We start from the raw sequence: 12,519 nt of genomic DNA, 5'->3' as shown, positions 1-12,519 counted from the left end.
CGAGGATCACTGCTTGGGCATACTTATTATGCCCTCTCCATTGACTTCTCAATCTGACAGACCCGGTTTGGCCAGGTATAAAAAGAACTCATCGAGCTTTACACAAAGTACAGTACTGCCCGAGCACGATATACGGCATTCGCGCGTGACGAGCTTGAAGAGGAGCCAGAGGACTAGGTCAGTAGTCGAAACATTTAAAGTTATTCAAAGATTAAGGAAGAAGGAGATCACATTTTAAAGGTCTACGTCAGCAGGTCGAGGGCACTGGGAGACCTGCGCAGCGTGCGTACTCGGGAGCCGCAGCCGGCTGGGCCACAGCTGGGGAAGCCTCAAGGACCAAATCCGACCCACTGGCGGGCTGGGGAGAGCGGAGAGCCGAGGGCGGGCGATCGCGAAACGAGGCTGCCCAGCAACTCTGTTTCAGCCCGACCTCTAGCTTGCTTCTGTACCTCGGGTAGCGCCAGGGCCCTTTCCGCGCCCAGAGCGAGGAGCACGGCCGCTGCCCAAGGCACCAGGAACGAAGAACCGCCCGACCCGTGAAGAGCCATTTTTTTGCTCCCTTCGTCCTTCTCAGCGCCTCGCGAGATTTGCGCGTGTGGTCCAGCCCTCCCCGGGCGTGGCCTAGTGCCCCGCACGGGCTGGGGCTTACTGCTGCTTGAGGTCAGAGCTCTTCTCTGTGCGCCCCAGTCCCCGCTGGGGAGGACTGGTCAACTCCTTCTCCTTTTTCCCTGTTAGCGAAGGCTACCCCGGTGCCGCTCTCTCAGCTCCGCATTCCTCGCTTCCGGACGCCGAGGTCGCGTCACCGCTGTGGCTCGCGGCCCACTCCGTCCGCCCTCAGTAAACATGGCGGCGCCACGTGAGGCGGCCAGGGGGCGGGCCTCCGCTGTCACTCAGCCGGCACGTGGCGTGCCCGGCTCTGCCGTTCCGCTGCGCCCAAAGGTGGAGGAGACCCGGCAGATGGGCCGGACCGGGGCGGGTCGCCGCATGGGGGCCAGGGCCCAGAGGCTTCCTGAGAGTGGCGCGGGGCGGGAAGGGCAGGGGCGGGGCGAACGGGTTCCCCGCGTGGAGGCGCGGGAAGATCTGAGTTGAGAACGCGTGGTGTAGTGGTTCAGCTACCTCACGTGTGGAGGGAAGGCGGGAAGCCAGCAAATAAAGAGGGTAAGGGTGATAGAGGAGCGACGAGTGAAGGGCAAACTCTGGCGGGAGGAGACAAGCCTGGGAAGGTCCCGGGCACCCTGGCCCTTTCACCTCAGTCGGGAGTCCGCGTGGCGGCCGGAGTCTTGGTGAGGAGGGAGGGGCGGGATAAGCGCTTGCCTGCCTTCTCATCTCCCGCTTCCTTCCCAGAAAAACGAAGCGATGCTGATCTCAGGAAAAACGACTGGACCTTGTTAGCCCTGGCTGAGCCACGAGGTAAGGGAAAGCCGAGCGCTACCAGGGTAGCCCTGGGGAGCCGCGCACCTCGCGCCCGCAGGGACTGCGTGTTCCCTTTGGTTAGGGCCAGGCAGAAGCTCGTCAGAACTGACCCATCTTGAATGGCCAGCCCGGGCTTCCCTTCCACATGTGGAATCTCCTAAAAGGATTTGCTTTCAGCGGGCCACCACGTTCCCTAAAGCATTGGTTTTCTAAGGTATTTTCATAAGGGTACCAAAGCCTTTCAGACCTTGAGGAATTCAAGGCACAAGGACAGATTTTGAAGGAATCTTTTCTGGGACAGTTGGTCCTGCAGGTGTCCCCTTTTGCCTTTTGTAGGAGTCCAGGCGTTCAGTGCAGATGGGTGTGAGGGAGGTAGGGTGGTGTAGAATGATTCTCTTCCCTTTCTGTGTGTATTACACTTTTTAAAAGGGGTCTCCCAGCCCACTACTGTGTGTTACAGTTTTAGTGAAACCAGTCCACCGTTTTGGCACCCCCTGTCTCAAAGAGATGTAAATCCATGAAGTTTAGAACAGTGTACTTTTTAGAAAACCACTAACTATCCTGTTCTTAGAATCAAAATCCTGTCGGAGGAACACTTTGTTACTGGATCAGGTTTTTCTTGTCTTACCTGGTTCTCTTCAGCTTATCCAGGAAGGTTCTTTACACTTCATGAAAATAGAATTGTATCAAGAAGCTCCACCAGTTTACCCCAGCAGGAGAGTCTCTAGTTCCTGTATGTCTATGTTCAAGTCTACACTGAGACCTTTTTTCCTCTCCGTAATTGCCATCGCCTTATCACTAACCCTTTATGGCTATGTGTTTTTATTTGCACACAGCAGATACCTTCTGTTTTTCTCCAGTATTTTCCATTCCCTCTATCATAGTAAAATTTGCCAAGGAGGAGGGAGAACTAAATATGTTGCAATGTACAAAGGCCCAGGACATCTTTAGGTTAAACCAGAGTGGCCTCTTGGGAACATTATTCTGGGTACTAACATTTGTGACTCGTAGAACATGTGATCCAAGAGTTGCGGCTCTGATTTCCTCTCTTTGTTGGCCCCATGAGGTTCAGAGTTCAGGTTTGGTCTGTGTAAGGCCGTATCTTGCCAGCCAGGCAACATCTGCCCAAGAACACAGTGTGGGAGAACTAAAGACAGGCAGGCTGATCTTTTTGCTAGTGGGCGAGAACAGAAGACATAGGTTAACAGGTGTCTAGACTAGTTGGAATCTAAACTTTGTTCCATGAATGACTGACTACAATTAACATTCTGCTTCTGCCCTGGTTCTAGGAATAGTGAGAATGAGCCCCGTGGTAAATCACCTGCCCTAAGGCCCCTGGAAAGCCACCTGTCTTCCGTGCAGATAGCACCTTTCTATTTTTCTTGTTTTTGTTTTCTTGTTATTGTTTCTTGTTTTGTATCATGCTTTGTAACCTTAATCAAGTTCTTTAATTTTTCTGTTTCCTTAAGAACTAGAGAGTTTGTGCAAAGTTCATAAACTGAAAGGTGATACCAAGGGGTACTTTTTCATCGTTTATCACTAGTAAAGCTTGTAACATACGTGGCACACCGCTGGGTTGCAAAAAGAGCTGAGTTGCCTCACTAAAAAAAAAAAAATAAAAAGAAAGGGGGGTGTTCAGAAAGCATTAACTATCATCATTTAGGCTATCTGAAAACCTGACATGCTTTTGAATTTTTTTTTTCTCCATGTCAGCGAGTAATATCTCTCATGGATATCCTCTAAAGACATTGTGGTATACATGGAGAGTGGATGGACAGGGAGTCAGTAGACCTGAGCTCTAATCGATGATAATTAGCTCTGTGGTTCTGGAAAGATCACTTGAGTCATCTGGGCCTCAGTGTCTTTGTTGGTAACTAAGGGGGTTGTGATAGTGATCTCTTAACGTTCTCTCAAGTTTTAAAGTAATATAATCCTGTCCTTGTTTTGAGGATAATGCTATATTCTTTGAGGATTAGTATTTTTTGTGCAGGAGTCAGGAAAGCAACTTTCCCATTTCTCTGGGCTCCTCCTTTCTAATTCTCTCTAACTCATAGTGCCAAGTGTGACTTACAGTGAAAGCTTAATCCAGCTAGGAATGCTGTTGAATGTGAGCTCCCTATTCCCCACTCTGGAGCCTCTAGGACTGAGCTGGAGTTTGGGGGCCACAGGGTAATTAGGGCCATTTGGATCGCATTGATTGGTTCCCTGAAGGGGCCAGAGCAAATAGCTGCCGAGCTTCACTCCGCCCCTAATTCCTGATTTCACCTCAGCTACTTATAGAGCCAGACCCTCAGCTTCTGCCCAGCTCCAGACACACACAGCTTCTCCAGACAGCACTGCCTCAGAACAGAGAGTCTTCTCCAGGTAGGTGCCTGCCCCAAAAGGAAATGAACACTTTCCCTGGCTGGTTTGCTTTTCTGTAATCGTAACTCTGAACCTCTGGTTCCAGCATGTTGCCCTCTCACTTTTGAATCCCAGCACTTTTCCCAGATTTGCTGTCACTTATAGTGTTATACAGAGAGGGTCTGAGAGGTAGGTGGCAGGGCTTATCTAGTAGTGTTGGGGAGAATGAAGAGATTGGCCTGGGGATGCGTGGAATGGAGTTTGGGGCTGCCATGTAGATAATCTTACTGGGGATCAGTACTGAGAAGGGACCCTGTTAGGAAGGTGACACTGGGAATATGAGAATTGGGGGCTTAGGCTAGGGGAAAGAGAGGAAGCCATGCTGTTATTAGTCTCCATTTTTTCCTTTTTTTCTTTCTTTCTTTCTTTCTTTTTTTCTTTTTTTTTTTAAGATTTTATTTACTTATGGGAGACACAGAGAGGCAGAGGGAGAAGCAGGCTCCCTGCGAGGAGCCTAATATGGGACTCGATCCCAGGACCCTGGAATCCGGCCCTGAGCCAAAGGCAGGCTCTCAACCACTGAGTTACCCAGGTGCCCCCAGTCTCCATTCTTTCTTCCCTGCTGGGCTGTGGCGCCAGGCTGGGGTCTGCTGGCTTGGTATATTGTAGAGACTGCGTCTGTGCCTGTAAGTGGGCAGGGAAATCTTTGAAAAGAAATGCGGGCCAGGGTTGATTTGTGTGTGTGTGTGTGTGTGTGTGAGAGAGAGAGAGAGAGAGAGATTGAGGTAGAGACCTATGAAGGTTCTCTTTCATTTTAAGATTTAATTTATTTTAGAGAGGAGGCTGAGGGGCATAGGGAGAGAGAATCTTAAGCAGACTCCACACTGTGTGCAGAGCCTGATGCACAGGGTTTGATCTCACAATCTGAGCCAAAACCGAGTCGGACACTTAACTGATTACACCTCCCCCCCAGGCACCCCAAGAAGGTTCTTATATTTCACAGCTGTGTATGCCAAAAATGGTCTTGGACAAGCAAGCAGTTGTCTCCTGGCTGTCTCATTCTGCTGCATCCTTCCTCCCTCCCCTACCAAAGCCATACCTCCAGACCTACAAGGGCTGTATAGAGCTGGCTGGTCCAAGTTTGATGGGTGTGGGATACACAGGCCTGAGGATGGGTGCCCATGAAGGCAGGGTAGGCCTGACTAGGAGATGATTTCTTTGCAGCTCACCTTGGACAATGTCACTTGGTGGAGAAGGACTGTGAGATCGTGGCTGGAGTCCAGGCTGTAGCCACCTGCCTGCTACTGCCCAGCTGAGTGGCAGCCCAGAGCCTAGGAGCAGCAAGTGGCTGTAGGTCACAGACAGAGTGAAGATATGAGTGTAGGGGTGGACACCTGCCCCTGGCTCCCAGGCACAGACACAGATACGGTCACATCTACCTTCTCCCTTGTGGACTATGTGGTGTTTGTCCTGCTGCTGGTTTTCTCACTTGCTATTGGCCTCTACCATGCCTTTCGGGGCTGGGGCCAGCACACCGTTGGCCAGTTGCTCATGGCGGACCGCAAAATGAGCTGTCTTCCTGTGGCTCTGTCCCTGCTGGCCACTTTCCAATCAGCCGTGGCCATCTTGGGTGTGCCATCTGAGATCTACCGATTTGGGACCCAGTATTGGTTCCTGGGCTGCTCCTATTTCCTGGGCCTGCTGATCCCTGCACATGTCTTCATCCCTGTTTTCTATCGCCTGCATCTCACCAGTGCCTATGAGGTAAGCAGGGAGGAAGAGGAGTACATAGGACCATTAGGATCAGGGATGGGAAGAAGGAAGAGGGCATATATGAGGAGTCTGGGCCCCTGGACCTCTTCTGCCTAATGAGAGTGATGGGACACATCATGTTTCCAAGTTCTTTCTGGGTGAAGTCAGATGAGGGGAAGGAGGGTGCTGTGCTGAGAGGCCCAGAACGGACAGGATTTGGATATTTCTTTGTGTTCCTGGGCTTCTTGAGGGAAGTTGTGGATGAATTGTGGGGATAGAGTGGGGAAGAATACTTTATTTATTTATATATATGCGTATACATTCTAGTACTTGGAGCTCCGATTCAATAAAGCTGTGCGGGTTTGTGGGACCGTGACTTTCATCTTCCAGATGGTAAGTAGAAATGAGGGTATAATTTGAGCCTGAGATGTGGTAGAGGGACTCAGACTCCAGTATATTGAAGTATTCTGAGCTTTCCCTGCTCTCAGACTGGCAAGATTGAAGGTCCCACTAGGGGTCAGTGTCCCTGAAGTCACCAGAGGCATCCTGCTTCCTATTCTTTCCAGTTCCAGCATAGTCACTTTGGAGGCAGCAAGCCAAGATTTAGAAGGGAAACGGAAGTGAGCCTCGATGAAGGGAGGCCATTAGGATATTGGAGCTGAAGTCCATCTTTTCTCTCTACCCACCCTCATTTCCCTTCCCCCTCACATTCTCTTTTCCACACCCAACAGGTGATCTACATGGGAGTTGTGCTCTATGCACCATCATTGGCCCTCAATGCAGGTGAGGAGTCATAGCCCTTGGCTCTCAGCCACAGCAAGCTGGGAAAACACCTCTGGGAGGGGCAGCTAGAGGAGAGTGCAGAAAAGAATCCAACCTTGGCTAGGAGTTACTTCACTGTATGAGCCCTTGGCTAGTCTCCTAGAGGTACTTCTACCTCTTGGTTCACCTCACTCTGAAAGCTAATCAAAGATTACCATGTCTCATCTGAATTGGTTAATCAGCACCTTTTGGTGGGGTTCAAACATTTTTCATTGTGGTGAATGATTTATTTCATCCTTAATTACCAAATGTTTCATGTCTTACTGAGGTTTTTTGGTTTCTCTGTTGGGAAACCCTCTTCCAAAGATAGGAATGTGGTTTTTATCTGTTTGCAGTGACTGGCTTTGACCTGTGGCTCTCAGTGCTGACCATAGGCCTTGTCTGTACTGTCTATACTGCTCTGGTAAGCGTACCAAGTCTTAGGAGAGGTGGGGGAGAAGGGAGGAAATAAGAAGGGGTGAGGTAAAAGTGTAGATGAAATGGAATAAAGTTCTTGAGTGGGATAAAATACTATGTAGGAGTTGGAATGGGACTTTGGTGGGGGATAGGATGTAGGAGAGGGGATGGTGTACAAAAGTAGGGGTTGGGGTGGGAATGATGTCAGCAGAGTCTCGGCAATTATAGCCCTCCCTGGTGACAGTATGGTTCCTTGCTAGTGGTATGGTGTCTTCACTTGTGGGTGGTTTTAAAGACATGTGTGGCAGGCATGCTTTCTTTGCCCTGCAGGGTGGGCTGAAGGCAGTCATCTGGACAGACGTGTTCCAGACGCTGGTCATGTTCCTAGGACAGCTGGTGGTTATTATAGTGGGGTCACGCAAGGTGGGCGGCATGGTGCATGTGTGGGAAGTGGCTTCCGAGCATGGCCGCATCTCTGGGATCGAGTAAGTATACCCCTACCCCGGTGATCTGTAGTGTCTGGGAACCAGTCCATCCTAGGGCCTGAACTCAGGGCTGCAGTAGGCAGAGGACAAACTCTGGAAGCCTTAGGGGCAGCACTGAGACAAGCTGCCACTGCATAGATGGAGAGTGATCACAGGGATCTCGCTGGTGGGGAAGGAGGGTCAATGTGTTTTTAGTACCTGGCATGAGTCTGTGGGGTGGAGGAATGGGACCTATCCTCCATCTTGCTGCAGTGTTTGTTGTATCTACCTGGTTCTTCAGTAGCTCCAGTAGCTCCTTAGCCCTGCAGCAGCATCTCCACTCTGTTCAGTCCCCCATTGGAGGAGTTCAAGGAAGACTGTGTCTGTCTGGGCCTATGCCACAGTGAGCAGTTGGTGTCTGTTGCAGGCTGGATCCAGATCCTTTTGTTCGGCACACTTTCTGGACATTGGCTTTCGGGGGTGTCTTCATGATGCTCTCCTTGTATGGAGTGAACCAGGCTCAGGTGCAGCGCTACCTCAGTTCCCGCACAGAGAAGGCCGCTGTGCTGTGAGTGCAGGGACATGATGTCCAGGGAAGAGGGGAGAAGAGGGGTCCCAGTTCCATGGGGCATTTGGGGTTAGGGCAGGATGCGAGAGCACATACACACCCATTGGGGTCAGGAGATGGGTCTGTTTTCTGGGGCTCAGAGGCATGCCTAAGGGTGTCGATTAACAGCCTCGGTTTCTTTGGCACTGGTCTCTTTGCAGCTCCTGCTATGCAGTCTTCCCTTGCCAGCAGGTGGTCCTCTGCATGAGCTGCCTCATTGGCCTGGTCATGTTTGTCTACTACCAGAAGTGTCCCATGAGTACCCAGCAGGCTCAAGCAGCCCCTGACCAGGTGAGAAGTCCTCGGCACCCTTCTGTGCCCATGAGGCCCGAATGGACTCTCACCCTGGGTAGGAAATGGATGTAAGTCGTTTTTCACTGTGGGATACTACAGTCTAGCACATGAGGGTCCCAGCCCCTGGCCGGCATCACCTAATCATAGTGCTCACCCTGCTGGGGTGGGGCCCTTTCTTTATTGGCTCACCACTGTGTACTGTGCAATGCGCTTTGCTGGGAGCTGTCACGTATCTGGTCTTCTCTAATCCTTACACAGCCTCATTTTACGGGAAAGAAAAAGCCTCATCCAGGTGGTCAGAATGCTCATCACACTGCTAGTCAGGGGCAGGGCTAGGGTATGAACTGCATTATACTCTATCTAGAGCCCATTTTCTCTCCACTAACTGTGGGTCACTTTCAGTGCTTAACCCTCTTATTTAATCACCCACTCTCCATAGACTGGTTAGGGGCACACCTGGGGACTTCCCTTGGAGAAGGGCTCCTTTCTCAAGAGAGCTGTGCACTTCTGCTCTGCCTGCAGTTTGTCCTGTATTTTGTGATGGATCTCCTGAAAGGCCTGCCGGGCCTGCCTGGGCTCTTTGTTGCCTGCCTCTTCAGTGGCTCCCTCAGGTATCTCCTTTGACCATTTCCCTCAGGCTTGGTGCACCTGATCCCTACTTGGCACAAAGTGATGGGCGGAGGAGGGGACCTCTCTGAATTTCTCAATGTGCCCATCCATCTGTGGATGACAAGGGACAGCTCATCTGTGTAGAATAGAGTATATCCTCTCCAGGAGATGCCTCCTTGTTGGTGAAGGATTCTTGTTTTACAACACCAGGAATTGATTCTACTTGATTAAAACCTGTACCTCATTCAGAAAAGGACAAGATGTCCTTGCCTTCCGGGCTTCTTCTTCCACTGCCAACTGTGAGAACAGCTTCTGGCTGCATATGTCCTCTCCTGCCTTTAGGGTGCTATTCCCTCAGTAGGGCCCCTGTTGCTTTTGCCTCTCAACTCCCAGACTCAGTATGGTTCGTCTTTGTCTTCCTCCTTTCAGCACCATATCATCTGCTTTTAATTCATTGGCAACTGTTACGATGGAAGATCTGATCCGACCCTGGTTCCCTCAGTTCTCTGAAGTCCAGGCCATCATGCTTTCCAGAATCCTTGGTGGGATTGTGCTTCCTCATCTTTTCAGTTGTGTTTTTTCTAAGACGCACCCTTAGAAGGGGTGCTTTTTAAGTCATCAGCCTGCTTTACAGCATGAGCTTTAGCTTAGGCTCAGCGCTTGCCCAACGAAGCACACAACCTTGTTGATATCAGGGCATTTCCTGGGAAGGTCTCTGAGTCACATAGGAGGGAAGACCAGGTGGGAGGGACCTGGAGCTGGGGCAGGAGGTAATATGCCCTTTTTCCAGGAACACAGAGATAGTGGTTTGGCTGGGGAAGGAGGTGTGCTCTACTTTTCCCCCTTTGTAATGCGTAAACTTACCTTTGCCTATTTTCTCCCTTCTTTTTCCCCAGCCTTTGGCTATGGGCTGCTTTGTCTGGGAATGGCCTATATTTCTTCCCAGATGGGACCCGTGCTACAGGTAAGGACTATGCAGAGAAGAAATTAGTTTTTAAGGGAGAGAAGAAGCTGATTAAAACAGGAAGTTGAGGAAGACAGCTGATGTGAAGGAAATAGTACAGAGATGAGTATTACAAATTCACCTTTGATGGACACCTTTAGCTGTAAATAGCCTTCCCCAGAGTCATTCCCAGGATATTGTTGGCTCAGAGACATCTTAGGGATCAGTCTCAGAGGAGATCCCGAAGCACATTCCATTAACATTCCCAGGATTCACCCTCTGGAATCCTGCATTCTGTTGTTTCCAGGTAGAAGATATAGACAGATCTGATGAGTGGGGCACTGAGGTGTTGATGGGTGGCCGTGCTTAACACTGCTGAGGCTGGAGGTCTCTGAGCCTGAATGTTCCTTTATCTCCCCCCCCTGCCCCCCATCCTGTCCTCCACAGGCAGCACTCAGCATCTTTGGCATGGTTGGGGGGCCGCTGCTGGGACTCTTCTGTCTTGGGATGTTCTTTCCTTGTGCCAACCCTCCTGTGAGTGATCCGTCTGGTTCCACAGTTGTGTACAGGGGTGGATGTGAGGAATGGCTTGGCAGGGTTCTCCTCGTGAGTTCTGGGAACTGGTGTGAAGATTTATTAAGACTGGCATCATGACAGGAGAATGTACTGTGTCTCTGGGCAGGGTGCCATTGTGGGCCTGTTGGCTGGACTCATCATGGCCTTCTGGATCGGCATCGGGAGCATAGTGACCAACATGGCCTCCGGCATGGCTCCCTCTCCCTCTAATACATCCAACTTTTTCCTGCCTAGCAACCTGACCACTGTCACCATGACCACATTGATGCCCTCAACCACCCTCTCCAAGTGAGTTGGGTCTTGCTCACTCCTTGGAGAGAATAGCTCATTTTTGAGGGGTTTTCCAAAGTTCTTGGTAAGGGATGGGCCACCAGAGTCTTCAGGGACGTGTTGGGTGTTGCGTCCCAAGATCCTGGGACTATGTCCCTGAGGAATAACTCTGTAAGCACATTGCTGACTATCCTTATTCCTGTTCTCCCCAGACCTACAGGGCTGAAACGGCTCTATTCCTTGTCATATTTATGGTACAGCGCTCACAACTCCACCACTGTCATTGTGGTGGGCCTGATTGTCAGTCTGCTTACTGGTAAGGGCATGTTGAATGGGGACCCAGAAAAGTGAGACTGAGGTAGGCCACTCAAGGAATCTGGACTCGGGGAGAACTGACCCTTTGGGCTCCTTGGGCTTCTTGGCTGAGCTCTGGGAGGTGGTCAGGGGCTGGGGACTCATACCCCTGAGAACAGATGGTTTGTTGGATGTACACTGGTTACACGGTGGGAAACTCAGGAGTACCTTTGCCTTCAGGGGGAATGCGGGGCCGGACCCTGAATCCTCGGACCATTTACCCAGTGTTGCCAAGACTCCTTGCTCTCCTGCCCTTGTCCTGTCAGAAGCGATTTCACTGCATAAGCTACAGCCAGGTAGCAGCTGTGTTGTCTAGATTATACCCTTTCTTCTCCAGATCACTACCAGACCTTCCAGATTCCCTTTCATCCCTTTCCTTTTTCCTCCCCAGCAACTCTCATTATTCGTCTGAACCTGGACTGTCCCCCAGCAACTGTCCCAGCGTCTCCCCTCAGTGGAGTGCTGGCTTAGTGGGCAGAAGGGTCCCAGCCCAGAGAGGTGCCCAACTCTGTTCTGCTGTCTGCCCCCCACCACTCACCTTGTGCTTTGCTACTCCCTTTCTTCCCCACCGCCCTTTGTTGATCTCCCGTCCAGTAGGGATCAAAGCAAGGTCTTTCACCTTTTCTGCCTGAGTTCCTTCACCCCTTTGTCCTCATGTTCACCCCACCCCTTCCACTCCTTTTGCTCTGTGTTCTCTAGGACCTCTCGGCAGACACTGCTGCGTTTCCAGAGAAGATGAGTAATGGGATGTTGAAGAACAGCGGAGATGAGGCCGTGGCGGTGCCTGAGGAAGGCTCAGCCCACCAGGGGAACAGCCCCACCTTCATCCTCCAAGAGACCTCACTGTGATCTGGGCTCAGATCCCAATGCTAGAGGCCATTCTGTAGTATAGAGATGAGTCACATGATGTACCATGTAGGGACAATCAAGGACTGGATTATCTAGCCCACCAAAGTACCTAAAAAGGTGTTTGGGCTGCAGTAGAAGCTGTCGTGTCACGGGAAGTGTGAGGGCAGGACAGGGTTTTTACTTGTCCCTTGACAGTCTATTCTCGAGAGGACCAGGCTTGTGGGGGACAGGATTTTGTTAGAAGAGGGGATCGAAGCAAATCCTCTGGGAAATGGATAATGGCTTCTGATTAACCATCATCAGGCTTCTTTGAAGTGAATAGAAACAGTAGTGCTAGGTATCACTGCTCTGGAGCCTGATTTGACAAGGTTGGCCATGTTTACCATGAAACACAAAGCTGCCTTGGCCAGCTGTTGCTTCTCTTGTGGTACTATTTAAGCATAGATTCTATTACCCACAAAGGGTCTGTGACTACTTTCCAGTTGTCTATGATGCCCAGACCCCTCTCATTCTTACCTGTCTACCTCCATTCTTGAGGGGGAAGGTTTGGTGTTCCTGAGAGACCTCAGAATAGACTCGTACGTTCATCTCCCTTGTATAGAGTAGGGAAGCTTTCCACCTCATTGCCCCCACCCTCCACCTATGCTGTGGGCCCTTGGAGATGGGGCACATGTCAATCTGAGAAACCAGGGCATGACCAGGTCCACTGTGGAGTGTGCCATCCATCTGGCATACTATCCTAGTGTCTTTTTTGTTCACGTTTTCTTTTGGAGTTTCTTTCCCACATATCTCTGTTCTGAGGGAATAAAAACTTACCGGACCTGGAA

At 50.8% G+C, this 12,519-nt stretch overlaps 2 protein-coding genes across 11 annotated transcripts in view; one reads left to right on the top strand and one right to left on the bottom strand.

Annotated features, from left to right (window-relative positions):
- Positions 1 to 581, bottom strand: part of ATRAID (all-trans retinoic acid induced differentiation factor) — a 5,016-nt gene extending 4,435 nt beyond the window's left edge. Inside the window, exon 1 of the mRNA XM_055327660.1 lies at positions 450 to 581. Within this exon, the coding sequence (XP_055183635.1) occupies positions 450 to 548 (99 nt within the window). The 5' untranslated portion in view covers positions 549 to 581. The remainder of the gene's footprint in view (positions 1 to 449) is intronic.
- SLC5A6 (solute carrier family 5 member 6) lies at positions 114 to 12,519 on the top strand. 10 transcript variants are annotated; one of them, XM_055327653.1, is made up of 18 exons: positions 114 to 177; positions 1,345 to 1,410; positions 3,684 to 3,777; positions 4,981 to 5,520; positions 5,836 to 5,901; positions 6,240 to 6,291; positions 6,666 to 6,733; positions 7,057 to 7,211; positions 7,618 to 7,758; positions 7,959 to 8,088; positions 8,614 to 8,702; positions 9,130 to 9,242; positions 9,597 to 9,664; positions 10,091 to 10,177; positions 10,326 to 10,507; positions 10,702 to 10,805; positions 11,024 to 11,142; positions 11,543 to 12,519. In XM_055327653.1, exons 4-18 carry the CDS (start codon positions 5,131 to 5,133, stop codon positions 11,690 to 11,692), a joined length of 1,914 nt encoding a protein of 637 aa, XP_055183628.1. In that variant the 5' UTR covers positions 114 to 177; positions 1,345 to 1,410; positions 3,684 to 3,777; positions 4,981 to 5,130; the 3' UTR covers positions 11,693 to 12,519. The 10 variants fall into 10 exon arrangements, with proteins under 10 accessions (XP_055183628.1, XP_055183629.1, XP_055183627.1 ...); XM_055327654.1 differs by lacking the exon at positions 114 to 177 and adding an exon at positions 531 to 660; XM_055327652.1 differs by lacking the exon at positions 114 to 177 and adding an exon at positions 828 to 939.

Source organism: Nyctereutes procyonoides, unplaced genomic scaffold (assembly GCF_905146905.1).
Source record: "Nyctereutes procyonoides isolate TBG_1078 unplaced genomic scaffold, NYPRO_anot_genome, whole genome shotgun sequence".
NCBI classification, from domain to species: domain Eukaryota; kingdom Metazoa; phylum Chordata; class Mammalia; order Carnivora; family Canidae; genus Nyctereutes; species Nyctereutes procyonoides.
Note: the sequence above shows the minus strand (reverse complement) of the source record. Positions and strands in the feature narration are given on the sequence as shown.

What these genes read in the sequence shown, in the direction of transcription:
- SLC5A6 (XM_055327653.1), top strand. Translation starts at nt 5,131, where the DNA reads ATGAGTGTAGGGGTGGACACCTGCCCCTGGCTCCCAGGCACAGACACA. An exon ending in CTCAAGCAGCCCCTGACCAG is followed by an intron (nt 8,089 to 8,613) that starts GTGAGAAGTCCT and finishes CTCTGCCTGCAG; the next exon opens with TTTGTCCTGTATTTTGTGAT. An exon ending in CTCTTCAGTGGCTCCCTCAG is followed by an intron (nt 8,703 to 9,129) that starts GTATCTCCTTTG and finishes TCCTCCTTTCAG; the next exon opens with CACCATATCATCTGCTTTTA.